The sequence below is a fragment of the Hemiscyllium ocellatum genome, chromosome 23 (genome assembly GCF_020745735.1).
Source record: "Hemiscyllium ocellatum isolate sHemOce1 chromosome 23, sHemOce1.pat.X.cur, whole genome shotgun sequence".
Classification (NCBI taxonomy): domain Eukaryota; kingdom Metazoa; phylum Chordata; class Chondrichthyes; order Orectolobiformes; family Hemiscylliidae; genus Hemiscyllium; species Hemiscyllium ocellatum.
The window spans coordinates 39,843,006-39,862,441 of NC_083423.1; the positions used below are offsets into that span (position 1 = coordinate 39,843,006).

Genomic DNA, 19,436 nt, shown 5'->3' on the forward strand with positions numbered 1-19,436 from the left:
ATTTTTTGTGTCTAACTGTACTTCCCTCTTATCCTGTCTTTGCCAGAGGAGAGTCTTTGCCAACGTGAAGCCTCTGCGGAAGAGGAACTCCATGATGGACACATCCCTGAGCAGTTTGCAGGTTTGCTACATGGCTCTTCCCCAGCCTGTGAGTCTCCAGAGAACCCTTATCATCTGTACACGAAAGCAAATAAGGAGTTCAGCAGTGACAATGCCTTGAGAATCAAAGGGACAACCCGGGAGCCAAATTTAATTAAAGCAAATTCACTACAATGCACAGATGAAACAAATGAGACACAGCGGCTGCAAGCTGTCAGTGACGCATCAATATTAAACAGAAACGGCAAACCACAAGTTCTTCATAAAACCATTTTACACACAAAAGTGAACCAGAATGACAGTGATACATTAGTCAACTCCAGAACTTTTCGGAGTAATGATCGTTGGATAAGTGGCACAGGAGAAAAGCTTGGCTTTGAGGATAGGGCATGCACTTTAGGAAGGGTAAGATCAGGAGGAAAGACTCTTCTTGAGTTACAATTAGCCAGAAACATTTCAAAGTCGGACTCCAACCTTATTACTTGTTCCCCTATTGAGGAAGAATCGAGGAGCAGTCGCTGTGAGTCTGTAACAAACTATTTTAAAGAAAGCAAGCAGTGCAGCGGAAAATGTCTGGAACGTACACCTTCTTTCACAGCTGAATGGGAAGAGGTAAGAGTCGTTACAAAAATACCATCTGTGGGAAATGTCAATTGTGGACATTCCAAGATTGTATTGCATTTAAAGTGTGATTTGTATTGGGGGAACTGTCAAACTATTAAAGCAATAAGAAATAAATAGGGCCCCTTAAAGGTTGACAAGATAGTCGATATGTGGAACCACACATGATGGGACAGACAATAAATGAATATTTCATGTCATATTTACTGTGGAGAAAGTTGTGGAGGCTGTGGAAATGAATAATAATGCCTTGTAAACAGTCGACATTACAGAAGAGGAAGTGCTAGAAATCTTTAAAAAAACATAAAAATGGATAAATCTCCAGGACCTGATCAGGTCTATTCCAGGATGTTGTGGGAACCTGGGAAGAAATTGGGGGCCCTTAGCAGAGATATTTATATCATCTACAGCCATTGGTGAGGTGCTGAAGGACTGGAGGATGGCTAATATTGTGCCTTTATTTAAGAAAGGCGGTAGGAAAAAGCCTAAGAACTATTGTCCTGTGTGTCTGACATTAGTGGGGGGGGGGGGGTAAGTTGTTGGAAGGGTTTCTGAGAGATAGGATTTATATGCATTTGGAGAGGCAAGGAATTTTAATTTACTCACGGGATGTGGGCATCTTGGCGAGACCAGTATATATTGCCCATCCCTAACTGCCCAGAGAGCAGTTAGGAATCAACCACATTGCTGTGGCCTGGACTCACATGTAGACCAGACCAGGTAAGTATGGCAGTTTTCTTTTCCTAAAGGGTATTAATGATTCAGGATAGTCAGCAATGGCTTTGTGTAAATTGTGTCTCACAAACTTGATTTGAGTTTTTAAAGGATGCAAGCAAGAAGATTGATGAGGGCAGAACAGTGGACATCGTCAAAATGGACTTTAGTTAAGCCTTTGACAAGGTTCCACAAGGTCAACTGGTTAGTAAAATTAGATCACATGGGATCCAGGGAGAGCTTGTCAGCTGTGTACAGAATTGGTTTGACAGTAAGAGACGGAGCATGGTGGTGGAGTGTTGTTTTTTGGACTGGAGGCTTATGACCAGCAGTGTTCTGCAGGGATCAGTGTTGGATTCACTGTTGTTTGTCATTTTTATAAACAATTTGGATGAGAATTCGGAAGGCCTGGTTTTTATGGGATGACATCAAAATTGGTGGTATAGTGGACAGTGAAGAAGGTTATCAAAGATTATAAAGGGATCTTGATTGATTGGGCCAATGAATGGCAGATGGACTTGAATTTGGATAAATGCAAGGTGTTACATTTTGGTAAGACAAAAAAAGGGCAGGACTTATATAGTTGATGGGAGGGCCCTGGGTAGTGTTGTTGAACAGAGAGACCTAGGGGGTCAAATACATAGTACTTTGAAAGTTACATCAAAGTAGACCAGTTGGTGAGGTCTTTAGCATGCTTGAGTATACTCAGACCATTGAATATAAGAATTGGGATGCCATGTTGCAGTTGTATAGGAGGCTGCATTTGGAACACTGTGTACAATTTTGGTCGCCCTACTGGAGAAAAGCTCCAGAAAGAATTTACAAGGATGTTACTGAGGCTAGAGGGTTTGAATTATAAGGAGAGGTTAGATAGGCTGGGATTTTTTTCACTGCAGTGTAGGAGGTTAAGGGATGACATTATAGAGGTTTATAAAATCATGAGGGGCATAAATAAGGTGAATAGCAAAGGTCTTTTTCTCAGGGTAAGGAAGTTCAAAACTAGAGGCTTGTTTTTAAGATGAGAGGAGAAAGATTTAAAAAGGACCTGAGGGGCAACTTTTACACACAGAGAATGGTTCATATGTAAAACAACCTGCCAGAGAAAGTGGTAGATGCAGGTACAGTTACAACATTTAAATACATTTGGACATGTACATGGGGGCGGCATGGTGGCACAGTGGTTAGCACTGCTGCCTCAGAGCGCCAGAGATCCAGGTTCAATTCCGGACTCAAGCAGCTGACTGTGTGGAGTTTGCACATTCTCCCCGTGTCTGCGTGGGTTTCCTCCGGGTGCTCCGGTTTCCTCCCACAGTCCAAAGATGTGCGGGTCAGGTGTATTGGCCATGCTAAATTGCCCAGAGTGTTAGGTAAAAGGGGTAACTGTAGAGGAATGGGTGGGTTGCACTTTGGCGGGTCAGTGTGGACTTGTTGGGCCGAAGGGCCTGTTTCCACACTGTAAGTAATCTAATGTACATGAATAGAAAAGGTTTAGAGGGATATGGGCCAATGGGTCCTGTTCAGTTAGGTAAACTGTTTTGTATGGATGAGTTGGACCAAAGGATCTGTTTCTTGCTGTATGAATCTATGACTCTAGACTTGTGAATGATGCCTAAACTCTAGAGATGCAACTATGCAATAAATTGAAACTCAGTGGTCATTGGCACTATATTTGCTTGGATTGTTAATAGCGACAAATAAACTGTCTTGAAAGGACTTAACATTTCAAGAGTCTGATGTAAATATGCTAATAAACACACAGGTTTTTAAAATTAATAATTCAGATCTTAATTCAGTACTTTACACAAAGTTGAATTCTATTCTGAACATATAAAATTATAATTTAAAAGTGATTTTTGGGAATAGTATTTCTTTTTGAAGAAACATTGGTTATGAGGGGCTATGGGTTGGCACATCACCTCTTCATCCCTAGAACCTGGATTCTACTCCAGCCCACTGTGAGAGGTTGAAAGGACTTCTGGCTGCTGGCTGTGCATTTCAGTTAGAGATTGCATGGTATCAATCAAGCACTTTGTGGTTGCAAAAACACTTCTATTTCAACAATAGCTAGTCTGGTTGAGAAGAGCAACCAGATTGTGACAGGAATCACACTGGTATAGTAGTTACAATTGAGAATGAGTACAGGGCACTTCTGTGGGGCAAAAGCTGAGGTGACTTTATCTAACATTTGGTAGTTCACTAGCCCATGTGTGGTTAAGGCTTGGTGCTCTCGATTCAAGTCAAAAAATAAAAATAAATACCTTTGATGATGATGTAATATATCAAATATTTACAGTATTCTGAATAATTCCACTTACTAATTACTTAGTTTAAGTTAATTTATTAGTGAGTATAAAAGAACAGGAAATGACATCACCAGCCCAAGGAAACCTAAATAGAAAGCGGGTCACTGACAGCAGTGCTTCACTGAAGGTCCACTGATAATGTTACCTAGTATGGTGACAAAACATCTGAAAATGAACCTTCCAGCTCAGTGAGCAAACTTACATCCAAGTTAATTTATTTCCAATATTTTCTGAAAAAAGGCTGAAGGTTTCAGATGCTTTGATAGCTTGCTGGAAATGTGCAAAGTAGTTACTGTCATGGGGCTTTGTTGACTCAATACAGGTGAACTCAGTACTTTCATTACCCAGCCAAAAATACTTACAGGATTTACTGATAATAAGACATCCTTATCTATCCCAAAGGTTAGGAGAATCAACATTGTGGATATCTCACCAACTGAGCCATAAAAGATGAAAGCGCAGAAAAGAATCAATTCACTCATGAAACCTGTGCCAAGTCTTTGATGGAACAATCCAAAAGTTAATCCTTTTACTTCCCCTTGCATTCTCCTTTACTTCAAATATACATATATATTCACACTTCCCTTTAAAAGATGCAATTATCTAAATTAACCCCAGTGGGAAAACATTACATGCTCCACTAATGCAGTGAGTAGTTTTTTTTATTTCAAAGCTCTCTTCTCTCTTTGGGACAATTTTAAATTGATGAACCCTCATTGTTGAGTTTTATCAGTGGAAATAAACTTTCCTTAGTCAGCTTATCAAATCTTCTCATAGTTTTAGTAACTCTTAAATCTCCTCTTGGCTTCAGGATCCCTCATTTGAGTAAATCATTGAACTTCAAATGCATTCTAAAAAATTTAAAGGTTTTCATGGTGAGAGCAATGACGTTGAGAAAGACAAAATTATGGTTATCCCTTGTAAAATGTTGCTGTGATAAAAGAACGGTGCAACCATAAATTTGCCTTGCTCAATGTTACATGCAGTCATTGGGACTTCTGGGATTAATCGGTGACAAAAGGGGAGAATTTTATGTTGTAAATAGATCATAGAATTCATCCAGTAATGGGGATGTTCATCATTAATTATTTTCCACTTGTAATTGTAACTTACATTTTTTATGCTTTGAGATGTAATTGCTATCAGGATTTTTTTTGGACAGGACTGTAACTAAGACTAAAGCTGAGCAAATAGTTGTAATGGATCCCACGGGTGTACCTAATCGGAGCAGAACACAGTCTTTGCTTTTGCAGGTGTTCAGAGCTCTAAAGTGGATGAGCCAGTGAAGTAGCTGTTTAGAGATTAATGGCTCTTAATATGTCTTTGCAGATTGATAAAATCATGAGCTCTATAGGAGCTGGAATCAATACCGGCCTGAAAGGAAAGCATGATGATGTTTCAGGTAAGGAACAAAACCTGAATGCACATGATTGCGTTCCCATTAAATTTGTGAAAAACAAATATTTATCATTGATAAATAATAAGGATCCTCAATACAGTTGTCAAGTGTTGTTATTTATTGAGTCTTGCAAAATCTTTTTCTGAAAGCCTTTTTCTCCCTTGGCCTTAGGAATATACATAATTTGACAAAATATGGGCTAATAAATGAAATTTGTTCAAAACAAATTATGTTCAACTAACTTGATTAAGTTCTCTGATGAAAACCATGCAGTGGGTTGATGCGAGCAGTGCAGTGTATGTTGTATACATCGACTTTCCACAGGTTTTTGGCAACAAGTCGCTTAATACACTGGGAACTATTATTAAAATCTCAGGATTATTGGAACAATGGCAACATGGAAAAGGAATTGGAGCAGGGACAGAAAGCAGAGAGTCATGGGAAATGTCGAGAGTGTGGTGCTGGAAAAGCATCCGAGGAGCAGGAGAATCAACGTTTCGGGCAAAAGCCCTTCACTGAAATGTTGATTCTCCAGCTCTTCGGATGCTGCCTGACTTGCTGTGCTTTTCTAGCATCGCACTCTCAACTCTGATCTCCAGCATCTGCCATCCTCACTTTTGCCTTGTAGTGGTAAATGGTTGTTTTTCAGACCCCTGATGGACGTTTATAGAAGTGTGCCCCAGATCTTGCTTATAATACCACTGCTTCATCTGAGATATATTAGTGACCTGAACTTGGGTATATGGGGAAGAATTTTGAAGAATCCAGGTGACATGAAACCTGACAATGTAAAATCTAAAGTGATTAGTAACACAGTTCAGGAATGCCAAAGACAGGATGGTGAAATAAGCAGATACATAGCAGATGAAGTTTAATACACTGAGGTGCTATATTTCATCTGAAGAATGAAGAAATGTAAAGAGGGTGTAGAAACAGTTTTCTGTGAATATTCTGTGCACACAAATCTTTGAAGCTGACAGGATAAGTTCAGAAGGCTGTTAAAAAACCATGACCAAATCAACAGCTAATATCATCTAGAAGGACAAGGGCGGGAGATAAATGGGAACACCCACCACTTGCAAATTTCCCTTTAACACTCACCATCCTGACTTTGCTACATATTGCTATTCCTTTGGTGTCACTGGATCAAATGCCTGGAATTCCCTCCACCAAGACATTGTGAGTCTACATACTCTACATGGACTGCAGCGGTCAAAGAAGGCAGCTTCCCAACACTTTCTCAAGGGCGACTGGGGATGAGCAATAAATGCTGGTCCAGCTAGCAACACCCACGTGCCATGAGAATTTATAAAAAGTATGGAATTTGTGATCTTATGAACAAAAGGCTCAGAATACAGAAGCAATATAGTCATGCCAAATATTTTTAAAAACACTTCTTTGTCCGCAGATTATTGTGTTTAAGAATGTTAAGATCTTAGAGACAACGCAGTAAGAAATTTATGAGAATGGTCCTAAAACATGGGGGCTTCGTTTAATTAGAGAAACTGGTGAAGCTGGGATTGGTCTCTGCACAAAAAAGGTTAAAAAGAGATTTAATAAAACTGTTCAAAAATCATGAAAAGCTTTGATAGAGTGAATGTGAAGAGACTGTTCCTAGTAACAGAAGGATCAGCAACCAGAAGGCATGTATTTACAGTGATTTGTAAAAGAACGAGGCAACATAAAGAAAAATGTATGAATTATTGTAATCTGGGACAGACTACCTGACAATTGTTAGAAGCAGCTTTGGCAGTAACTCTCCAAAGGAAACTGGTTCAATGCATGAAGGGGACAAATTTACTGAGCTATGGGGCAAGAATCTGAAAGTGCAACAAAATGGATAGTTCTACAAAAGAAGCAGGCGAACAAAATGGTTGGATTTGTTTTAATTCTAGTATGATTCTATGCTTCACATTAAAAGCTTACTTCCAACAACCTAATTGGCACTAGGTCTCACTTGCCATCATGTTTTTAGTTTGTGCTCTTCTCAACAGCAAGCAAGGTTTGTCCAAAATAGCACAACAGTGTATGACACTGAGCTTTTTGCAATAAATTCTGTGTCCTATGATCCTACTCCACAGGCTATTTGACGTAGGAGGAGTGCTCCAAAAGCTTGTATTTCTAAGTAAACCTGTTGGACTATCAACTGGTGTTGTGTGATTTTTAACTTTTCCCAAACAGTTGAAGTGTAAATTCTCCTTTGTGTTTCAAGTCCCTTCAAGGCACCACCCCTGTCTATCTCTGTAACCACCTCCAACCTTGCAGGACCCTCCCTAAATTCCATTCTTTGGCTCCATTTTCATGTACATTTCTCCCCCAGTTTTTTTGTCCCATCATCGATGGCTTTGTTTTAAGCCACTCTGCCTCAATATTCTGTAATTTCCTTCTATCTCCTTGCCACAATTATCCTTAAAACCATCTGACTACTTTCGCAGTAATGTTACTGTCTTTGAGTAGGTAGTAATGCTTCTTTTGGTAACGCCTCCATCAGTTGCTTGGAGACATTTTTAGTGTGTTAAATAAAATGCAAGTTATTGTTATTAAATGAGAAACTGACTTTTCATTATACCATGATTTTTTTTGTCACTGTATCGAGGAAATGGTGTCGCCTATCATGTTTGTTGCAGCTATTGCATTCACCTGCACTTCCCAAAATAGCTGTGATCTGTCTTTAATGGTGAAGAATAAAATGAGAAGCTATTAAACGTTAATATGCTTGTGGTTCAATTTGATATGTAGATTGTACCTCTGTTATGGACATATGTAAACATAGTACCGATGCAGTATAATGTACTTTGTCAGGTAAAACAGAGGTCTGAACAAATGTTAAGGTGAATGCTCTCAACTCTGATCTGACAAGATTTCTTTGAGACCACATATATTTGTTTGAAGGGAAAGTTAAAAGGCATCCAACTGCAAGTACGTTTTGGCACTTCACCTATAAAACATTTGAAAAATGTTTATTGCTTTTAAAAGTTTTAGTATTTTTGATGAAAGTGCATTGAATTGTGATAGTGTTTGCACATTATTTCAAGACTGATGTTGTCAGTGTGCTCTGTTGGAGGAAGCAGTAGCACTTACAGAAAGCAGACTGAAGAATTTTGTACAGTGGTATTTCCTGCATTTGTTTTAACTGAACTCATCATTCAAGGTTGGCGTATGTGTGTGTGTGTGTGTGTGTGTAGGAGGGAACAGCATCAGCATCTGCATCAGCAACAGATTTACAGCTAGCAGACAAAGAAATCTGGTTTTCTGATGGCCTTTATAGAGACTGTGAGGTGTAGCCTGGGCTGGGCAATGAACAGGAGAAGGGGGGGAGCATGAAGCATGGTACAGCATACTGATGAGTGTGGGAGTACTTGATAAAAAGAATCCTAGCTACTGGCAGAACAGTGCTTACCGTGGAGAACTGCGACATTCACACGTTCAGGGACCAGCCTGCTTTTAATATTCTCTCTTTGATGTGTTCTTTAGACAGACTACTATATATATAGAGATAGACACCTTGGCATGCTGGATCCACATCTTGTTGCAATACCTGCTGGCTGTGAGAAGCTTTCCAGCATTTAGTCAAGCTACAGAGAATAATATTGTCAATAGACTTGTGCACCACAAAAGCTATCAAGCTGGCGGGCTCTTTCGACAGTCACATTCCGAGGAATACGATGTGGCAATGCCACCTCTCAACCTCGGAATGCCCCTATTACCGGATTGATGGTATGTCACTACTGAAGCGGCTTCCCCTTCAACCTCTTACAGGACCCAGAGTTGTATTTCAGACTGTGGGACGGTGGCTGGAGAGCATAGGACTTCCCCAGTATGAGAACCACCTGCTGGCAAATGGATTTGACAACATCCAATTCATGGTAAGCTACCTTCTGTTTTATTTTGCGCATGAACAGTTGATGTTTTCTCAAGACCATGCTTCTTCTTACCTTCCTCCCTCCCTTTCTCTCTCTCTGTCTGTCTCTCTCTGCCCCCCTAGATCATGACCTGTATCCATTGTATTGTTGCCCCAGCAACTGTGGACCTGTGTGGCCCATTAAACTTAGCATTGGAGACATCAGTTTATCTACCATTACCACAATGGATTAATTGATCTCTGTTGCTGTGTGTCTGTGTACCTTTGTGCCCTGTGTGTGTGTGTGTGTCTTTCTGTGTCTAAGTAAAACTATATATCATTATATCTTGCACATCCAACAGGCAAGGGAACATTAATTGATTAGTTTTGTTTCTGGAAAGGAATTATTTTGTGAATGTACGTACATGAATGTTATAATTAGGGTAGAGTTGAAATTTAACTCTGTGCAAGTATACATGCACACAAGTTTTCTTATCTGTGAATAAAAAGATATTTGAGTCTTAGGATAATTAAAACACTAAGATATAAGAGATTCTTAATGGCCAAATATCTTGGCAACATTTTAAAATTGCTTATCCCATATTCTTTGACAAAATAAAAGTTGATGTAAAAACGAGACTTTGACACAATTCATTTCTGATCATTAAGATTTTTGATTAAAACAGAGCTGAAATGATGTCTCTAAGCCATATAGACAGATACCTCATACCTATGGAGAAACAATAACTTCTATTCTACTTGTTTTTTTTTAGAAATCAGTTTTGTATTTCATTTTCACTGTATACAGCTCATAGAAATATGTGGTGACTTCAGCGAGAGAGAGAAAAGCAATTATTGTAGTTACTAGGAGACCAGCTATAATTAGCTGTTTCTTACAGGGAGTGTCAATCACTGACAGAATGCCTACATTATAATCTTCCCTACCCACACCAAGCTATAACCTGAACTCATTCTTTTTAAAAATTGATGTAGATGAATTGAATTAATATGGAATTGTGTGTTTTCATATATTTATCTTGTTTATAAGGTAGAGTTATAAATCTAAAGTTTATTATGTCATACCAGTGGAAGGAAATGTGTTGCTGGTTCTCAAGTCGTTTTACTCCAGTCTGCAGTGCATTTAATATGATTTTGAGTGTTAAATCTAATTTTTGATCTTTCATCAATTCCTTTAAACCATAAATCTAACCAGGAAAAGCAACTTCCACTGCACAACAGCCTCTACTCTGGCTCTTTAAAGAATTCTGTGTTAGGTAGATTTAGGTGATGACCCAATAATGTTCCAGTTTTTCTCTTGTTGGTAAAAATGCTGAAGGTTAAGTTTTTAAACAATAGCTTGTACATCATTTCAGCAAGGTCACCCATTCCTTTCAGAGTCTTTATAGCTGGTGTAATTAAAAGTAATATGCAGTCTTTCTGTCAAGGTGAGATGTGTCAATCTGCAAAGTGGTGTGTTCATTATGTTAGACCAATATTTTAACTTTGAAATTGAAAAGCGATTTCTTTTCTGAAGATTAGGGATAGCTGATGAAAATGATCAGATTTGATTTAGTAAACATACCCATAGAAAACTCTGTTTCCTACAGTCAAGTACTTGAAGCTCACTCAAGCTTTCCTTTACAATCATGATGACTTTGTCTTTTGTCAAAATGACTTCATCAGAAATATAGAAGCTAAAGTTTTGGTAATGTTTACCTCTAATAGGAGCAATTAAAAATATTTTTCATGAGCAATATATATTTCAGAAATGCTTCTTGTAATGTTCAATTAACTTCATGTAATAATACATTTCTATACTTCATATACCCATTCAGGCTGTCAAACCCCTTTACAACTCAATCAAATCCTAGTTGATCTATTCCTCAAAATCACCCTTGATCCATTATCTCCTAATTTCTTTCCACTTGCTTCAAGGGAACTTGTTTATTTTTAGCTGACAGAAAACATCAATGTTTGGGGGCAAGGATAAATAGAATAATTTCAAAAGACCTCCATGACCTGGAGGAAAATATATGTGGAAAATTTGAAAATAAGATCACTGATTCAAGTAGTGTGGAAATAAATCCCTCAGTTTAGTATTTATGAAATGTTTATTAATATTTCAACACTTTAAAACCTACATCACTAAATATAAATGCTCGATTGGTTCCTCAGTAGTGATATTAAGTGACTACACCGCTATATAAAACATTCGATTATTTCCTAAATAGTGATTTTAACAATGTTTTTATTAAAGTTCCCTTCCCCTTTCCTGCATGTGGGATCTTTGAGGCAAACCCTGTGGAGACGAGCGGGGTCTTGGCCGCCATCTGCAGAGCTGGCAACATTCCCACGTTGTCTCCTTTTTAAGGAACACCTGCCACTACTTGTGCAAGCCAGGCACTTACATGCCAGCTATGGGACTTTCCCCAGGACTCTGAGGTCGGAAGTCCCCGCCCCACCTAGCCAACTAGAGGCTGAAGACACTCCTGTGCTTAGCAGCGCCACTGGGGAGGTAGTGGCTGCTGTTAATACTACACCTAAGGGAGGCCTTGGATTGAGGAGGTTCCCAGGTATGAGCACATGATAGCTGGAGGTGCATCTTGGGAAGGGTAAGTGAGGGATGTTGGCAGTAAAGCCATCCCCTTTCTTGATGTTGGGTCCCCTTGATCAAGCCTTAAGTGCTATTGAACAAGGAAAATCTTGGGGGAGCCCACATGCAAATGTGCCAAAGTTTGCTTGTCGTGTTTTCCAAATACCAAGTGATGGAAGATGAGGTCATTAAGTGTGAATCAATTATCCATTTAACGTTCTCTATTGGCAATGCGCAGAAAGGGTTTAACTAGTGCATGTCACCAAATTAGTCACCAAAAGGCACAAGATTGCACCCATTGTTTAGTTAGACTGCTTTACTTCTGGCCATTACATGGTCCATTTAGTTATAAAAAAAACACATGAACCAGTTTCCTAGGAAGTACATTTAATATTTTTTTAAAAATGTTTTCAAGTCAACTTATTAAGAAGCATCTTCAGAGACAGAATATTCTAAAAGTTGGGACACGGAACAGTATCCTTGCACTTGAGACAATGTTACAAAAGTAGCTTTCAGTGAAGGGTTACAATCAGAAGAGAAACAGAACTTTTCCAACCCAGCTGAACCAGATGTATGTTCCTAACATTTCAGCTTTTATTTCTGATTTCCGTCTTTTGTAATTATTGTCTTCATCTCTATAACCCTAACAAAGAACTTTCTATCCAATTGCATCATTGTGTTCACATTTGCTGCTGTAAATATTATATCCATTAGCAATTACTCTGTTTCCCTTTGACTATTTGGCACTTTAAATTAGGGAGTTGCCTTCATGCATTTATTAACCCATCGCTGTTAAAGGTTTTTAAGCCATATGAGAGACATTTAATATTCCAGCCACTGTGCAATACAAATCATATCAAGGGAAGACTATTTGGCACTGAATGTATTGGCTTAAATCAAATTTCCAAAAGGATCTGATATATAATTTATCCTGTGCTTTCTATATTAGAAGAAGATATTCATTCATGTTATAATTAAAGCTTGGAATTTTTTAAGCAAATGTTCATGTTGATATTGATCTTAAAAAGACTTTTGTTTTATAGAACATTGATTCTCAGTTTTTTTTTCCCCTGGAAGATTTTATGTCTGTATGTGAAAGGAGATTTTGCTAAGTCTTCCAGTTATCACTGATAATGTTGAAGAAAGATCAGAAATGTTAACAGATGAAAATAATCATCAATAATGAAGGTGCTCTGAGTTGAATTCAGAACATTCTTTTTGCATTTTTTTCCCATAAATTCATGGGTGAGAATTTTAATTTGCTGGGAAAGTAAGAGGATTGGGAATATTTTGGATGAATAATGCAGTCCGTGTTTTAGGTGGTTTTTGCCTGTATTTATTTATTCTTCAAAACAATTGGAACATTTCCACTTCTCTTTTTGGTAAGCAATCCTTTATGTTTGTGATCATCGTTAATTCCTTGTCTTCTGATAGCATGTCTGTAAGTTTGCTTCAATGACTGAAAGATCTATGAAATCTCAGTGCACATCCTTGTTAGTAAGTTATTAGCCTGCAGTTTTCCCACCTGTTCTTCTCCACACCAGTACTTCAAAATATTTTCAATCAGAATAAATACCTGTTTTGCCTCAACCTGATTTTAAAAAAAAGTGAGACAGATCTCCAAATCTGTAAAAACACAAGTTGTACTAAACACCTATGGAGAACAACTGAGGAATATCTTCAGTTCAAAATGCAAAGCTGATGTTAGGAAATATATTTACACTTAAGGTTGCAAACTGTCTCAATAGATTATAGATGATCATGAACTACTGGTATCTCACTAGTAGACATGCATTCTGACACAAGTGTTCACCATTTTTCTTACCATATCTGTTGAATACTAAGAAGGATTAATGATGTAGTGGAATTCTGTCTTTAAATTGTTGGCTTATATAGCCCTGTAGTCATTAACAGTACCACTGATGCTTGCATGCTCATATGACAAGTTAATAATTCCTGCAGATCCAGAAAGCAAACCTGTTAACATGGCAAAAGTGAAGTTTTTTTTGCATCTAACTGTTAATGGTACAGATTCGGTACATACTAACAAAATTAGTCTTTGTGTAATATTAAAACATTGCATTGCAAAAGTAAGAGTATGTGTTACTATCTATCAAAAGATTGGAGGTGGAACATTGATGGTCAAACTGATGTAATTTTTAAACTGCTTTTATAAACATTGTATGCTCTCCTCTGATATGACTTCCAGTCCGTACTTTTCCATTCCTGTTTGCAAAGGCATTACAGAGGGAAGAAAGAGCCCTCTACAGTTTTGTTTTTCATTCTACGTGCATTGCACCAGGAATAATAAAATGATTAGGGTCAGGTTTTAATAAGCCTTTTCTCTAGATGTGGCATTTCAATGATGCAGCACACTGCAGTCAATAATCATTCCATTGTGCCCAACAGGACAAAATTAATACATTTAAATTTTTAATGAGCAACTGCTATTTCTAAAGAAATGCCCATTGTCATTTATATTCCAAACAAACAAGAATATCCAGCAACTTAAAGAATGCCAGCCTTGATATGTTTTACATTATTGAACGTAAACTGATTGGATAAGTTCCTGCCCATCTAAGCATCTGATATCTATCCTAGAGTTGATTCATTACCTCAAACCCCTTCATGACCTCACTCCTCCCTATCTCTATCACTACTTTCCACCTTACAACCTGTTCTTTCAATTCTGAAACTAAACACATCTTGTAGCTTTTCCAAGTACTTTGTCCATTCTTGAAGGATGCATCTTTGGCCATCAAAGCCCTACACCTGTGGAAATCTCTCCATAAATATTCTGTCTCACCAATTCCTATCTTTCTTTAAAACTCACCTGTCCCCAAACATTTAGTCATGTCTCCAAAAATCTTTTTTTTGTCTTGGTATTTGCCAAGTATCTATAAATAGTGTCTAGGGGCATGCTGTCTAGATGGATTAGCCACCGGAAGTGCAGGGTTACAGAGATAAGGTAGGGGATGGGTCTGGTAGGTATGAACGCAATGGGCCAAATGGCCTGCTTCCACACTGTAGTGATTCTATAAAATTTACTGTTTCACATGACAGGAGATTTGGACAGTAAAGGAGAAAGAACAAGGCAGTAACACAGAAGAATAACTCAACTGAGCTGGAGGGTGACAGGGAGGGACAGAGCTAGCAAGCAGACCAGTGCACCAAATACAGTCAAGCATAAAGAAAAACAAATGATTAAAGGACTGAATTCAAGGGTTTTTTTAAAATCAGAATGTATACAGCCACACATAACAAAATGGATGAATTGATAGCACAAATGTAAATAAATGTTTATGACCTGATAGCCATTACAAAGACATGGTGCAAAATGACTAAGTTTGCGACCTGAATATTCCAGCATATTGACATTTCAGGAGAGAGAGAAGGGAAGTGAGGTAGCTCTGTTAATAATCAATGAGCTCAGTCCCGTAGTGAGCAATGATTTTGTTTCAGAGTATTAAAATATGGAATCAGTGTTTATGGAGATAAAAATTAACAAAGACAAGAAGACAGAGGTAGGAATGATCTATAGTCTCTCTGACACTAGCTACATTGTAGGACAGAATATAAATCAAGAAATAATGAGGGCTTGAAAGAAAGGACTTGCAATATTTGTGGGTAATGTCAATCTTTATTATAGATTGGACAAATCACATTGTCAGAAGTAGCCTTGAGGATGAGTTAATAAATTGTATTTGGAACAGTTTCTTACAACAATATATCTAGAACAGACTATTCCTAATCTAGTAATGAGTTCAGATGAATTTAATTCATAGAAATAGGATGCTTGAGATAAGCATGATAATAATGTGAATTTCACATTCACTTGGAAGTTGAGGAAATTTGGGTGTGAAACTAGTGTCTTGAACTTAAATAATAGCAATTACAAGGGAATAGAGATAAAGTTGACAAAATTGGAATAGGACACTAAGTTTAAAAAAAGACAGTAAAGTAGCACTGGCAGATATCTAAAGAAATATTGCCTAACTCTTGACAAGGGTATATTCCATTGAGAAAGGAATGTACTCTGGAAGGATCATCCATAGATAAATAAAAAAATTATGAAAGGGAGCAGATTGAAAGAGAAAAATAAATTCTGCAATGATTAGTTGGGGTAGTACAAAAGGTTGGATAACTTTAGAAATTAATGGCACAGTGGCTCAGAGGTTAGCTGTGCTGCCTCACAGCGCCAGGGATCTGGGTTTGATTCCACCTTTAAACAACTGTCTGTGTGGAGTTTGCACATTCTCCCTGTGTCTGCGTGGGTTTCCATCAGGTGCTCCAGTTTCCACACACAGTTCAAAGATGTACAGATTAGGTAGATTGGCCATACTAAATATCCCATAGTATCCAGGGATGTGCACACTAGGTGGATTAGCTGTGGGAAATGCAGGGTTACAAAGATAGGATGGGATGCTCTTTAGTGGATCGGTGTGAACTCGATGGGCTGAAAGGCCTGTTTCTACACTGCAGGGATTCTATGAACAAAGGATGGCTGAATAAACTAAAAAAGAAAGATGGAGTAAGAAAAAAACTAACAGCAATTATTATGAAAGATAATAAAAGCTTCCTTTGTGTATGCTTCTGGAAGAGAGTAGCTGAAATGAACATTTGGTACCATAGAAGGCGAGACAGGGAATGAATAATGGAACACGTAGAGCCTTTGGACCAGTGCTTTTCATAGTAGAAGATGCAGATGCATCCTAAGAATAGTAGAAACACAATAGCAAAAGGGAGGGAGGCACTTAAAGTTATCATAGTCACAAGAAAGAAAGTGCAAAAAAGTACTAGAGACTGAGAAGTCCCCTGGACTTGATGATCTGCATCCTATGGTGTTAAACAAAGTGACGGCAGAGATCGTGGATGCATTAATTGTAATGTTCCAAAGTTCCCTGGATTTTAGAATGGTCCCAACATACTGGAAAGTGAAGAATATAACACCAGTGTTCAAGAATAGAGTGTGACCGAAAGCAGGAAATTATAGAACAGTTGTTCTGACACTGGACATTTGGGAAAATGCTACAATCCAGTATTAAGGAGGTAATAGCAAGACATTTATTAAATCAATACAATCAGACAGATTCAATATGGCTTTCTGAAAGGGAAATTGTGTTTAACAAGTTTGTTGGGATTCTCTGAGGATGAAATAAGCAGGGTAGATGCAGGAAAACCAGCAGATGTGGTGTTTCTGGATTTTCAAATGGTATTTGCCAAGGTACCATTTAAAAGGATAAAGCACTAGTTAAGAGCTCATAATGTGGTTTAAAGGATGGGTTAAGGATTGGCTGACGAATAGGAAACACAGTGAGGATAGGTGGGTCATTTTCAACTTGACAAACTGTAACTGGTGGAATGCTGCAGATGTCAATGTCAAGGCCTGAACTGTTTACATTCTGTATGAGTGACTTGGATAAAGGGACTGACTGCACTATAATCCAACTTTCTGATAGTAAAAAGATGTGGAGGAAAATGTGCTGGGCATTAGACATTGAGAATTTGGAAAGGTAGATTGATATGTTTAGTGAGTGTGAAAAATTGACAGCTGGGAATAATGTGAGAAAATGTGAAGTTGTCCACTTTGGCAGGGATAATAGAAAATCAGAATATTATTTAAATTTAGAGAAATTCCAGAATATTACAAACAGAGCGACCTGGGTGTTGTTCACATGAATCAAAAAAGTTGGTATTTAGTCTCAGCAAATAGTTAGGGGGGCAAATTGAACGTTGGCCTTTGTTGTAAAGAGAGTGAAATTCTAAATATCTTGCTAAGCTGTGTGAGGGTACACCTGGAGAACTATGCACAGTTTGGTCTCATTAAGGAAGGATGTGCTTGCAATGAATACAATTCAGAAAAGGGTCATTATGTTGATTCTTGGGATAAAGAGGTTGTCCTCTGAGGAAAGGTTGGGCAGATTGGACTTATGCTTAATAGATTTTATAAAAGTAAGAATTAATTTTATTGAAGCACACGATTCTAAGGGAGGATGTTTCCCTTTTTGGGGGGGCAGCTTAAAATGAAAGAGCGCTGTTTCAAAGTTCAGAGTTTCATATTTAAGCCTGAGATGAGGAGAAATATCTTTTCTCAGTGGGTGGTTATTCTTCAGAATTCTACCCACCAGACAGCAGTGGAAATTGGATCATTTAATGTATTCAAGGCAAAATTAGACTGATTTTTGATCTAAATGGGAGTCAAGGTGTAGGAGACAGGCAAGAAAGTGCAGTTGAGGCTACATTTGGATCAGCTATAATCTTATCAAATGGCAGTGTAGGCCTGATGGACCAGATGGACTCCACTTTCATATTATCTTGCAATGCAATGGTTGTCGTAAGGTTCCTGGCATTCACAAAGGATGTATGGTCAAAATTTATGCCACGTGGAATTCATTGAACAAATGGCTGCTACAAGCTGCCACAATTAGGTATTGAGTAGTGACAATTGTATGATTACGGTCAGTCTATTTCTACTGTGTGCCAGCTAATTGGGCTTTCATTCCAGATAATATATTAACAGTGTTAAGGACTATTGCCTCCTAAATCTCAACATAAAATTAACATTCACTCATGCTCCTTAAGTAATATTACTCATAGTGAACTAAATAATGTTGACATTTAATGTTTAATGCATTAAATAATTAAATGAAATATACTTAAAGAATATGTGGTGTCTAAAATTCAAATATACCCACATCTGACATAACCTGTTTGGCACTTGATAAATAACTATGGTTGAGGTCAATGTGGCATAAATTCCATAAATCATTTGGAGTTAGCTAATGTTCAGAAATTGTCCAAGATACATTTTATATCATCATCAGGTCTGCTTGACTGAACTGTTTGGCTTGTCACCTATTATCAACTATCCATACATATTCGTAATACTTTGTAAATATTGTTATATCAGTTATAAAACCATTGACTACTGTATATTATCAACAGACCTAATCTCTATGAATAAAATAAGATTCCTATTCTCTGTTATTTGTATTTAGTGACATCAGGTTGCCCATTGTAACGAGTGTGGGACTATTTTAATCACTTCTGTCCCTTACCTTTCCAGTGTCCTCCCTAAAAATGTTAACCCAGTCAACAAAGACTTATTACTACTACTACAACAACTACTATCAGAATTCCAGCTGCTCTACTTATCTAGCTCTTTTTTAAATCATTCTACTTTTTTACCGTACTTTAATCTGTAGGAGAATTAATTGAAATCATGATAGTCATGTAGAAAATACTCATTAATAATCTTCCACTCCTCTGCATCTCATGGTGCATTTAACAATCTGTTCCTTTCACTGCATTCATATCCACTAGCTCATGATCTCAGGTGTTTCCATAACAGCAGCCTCTTTTGTTCTGCAGCCAAGTCAGCCACTTGATTGGATGATGGAATTGTCACTTCCAACATATCGAACACCAATACCTCACACTTGGCAACTCATCATTAAGATTGTTTGATTTCCTGCTTTTCTGAACTTAGTTGATATGGATTAAGAAACTGTACTCCCATTGATCCATGGAAGCAAAACCTGATGCAGAATGTTAACTTTGGTTTCCACTTGCCTGTAAGTTGGTGTCTGGGTTCTTGATAGAAGGTAGTCGATACTCTGGACGGTGAACATCAACATTCTTTATTAAGTAGATACACGATGTATAGAAGAGAGTATGTGAGGACATCTCTGGAACCCTGCACACTCAAGTCCCAAGTTCCATGTGATCTTATCCATGTGTTCGGCGGGTCGGTGTGGACTTGTTGGGCCGAAGGGCCTGTTTCCACACTGTAAGTAATCTTATAGCTGCAAGGTTAGGTTCAAGAAGCTAGGTTTATCTCGTTGGAGAAAAGGAGATTTGATGGAG

General features: G+C 38.0%; 1 protein-coding gene across 11 annotated transcripts in view; it reads left to right on the forward strand.

Annotated features, from left to right (window-relative positions):
* The window catches only part of anks1b (ankyrin repeat and sterile alpha motif domain containing 1B), an 815,114-nt gene that overhangs the window by 706,602 nt on the left and 89,076 nt on the right, over positions 1-19,436 (forward strand). For 9 of the 11 annotated variants that reach the window (XM_060842911.1, XM_060842914.1, XM_060842910.1 and 6 more), the window contains 3 exons: positions 47-711; positions 5,067-5,139; positions 8,896-9,002. In XM_060842911.1, the coding sequence (XP_060698894.1) occupies positions 47-711; positions 5,067-5,139; positions 8,896-9,002 (845 nt within the window). Of the gene's footprint in view, positions 1-46; positions 712-5,066; positions 5,140-8,801; positions 9,003-19,436 lie in introns of those variants that run through there. The other 2 variants (XM_060842921.1, XM_060842918.1) reach the window with 1 other exon arrangement.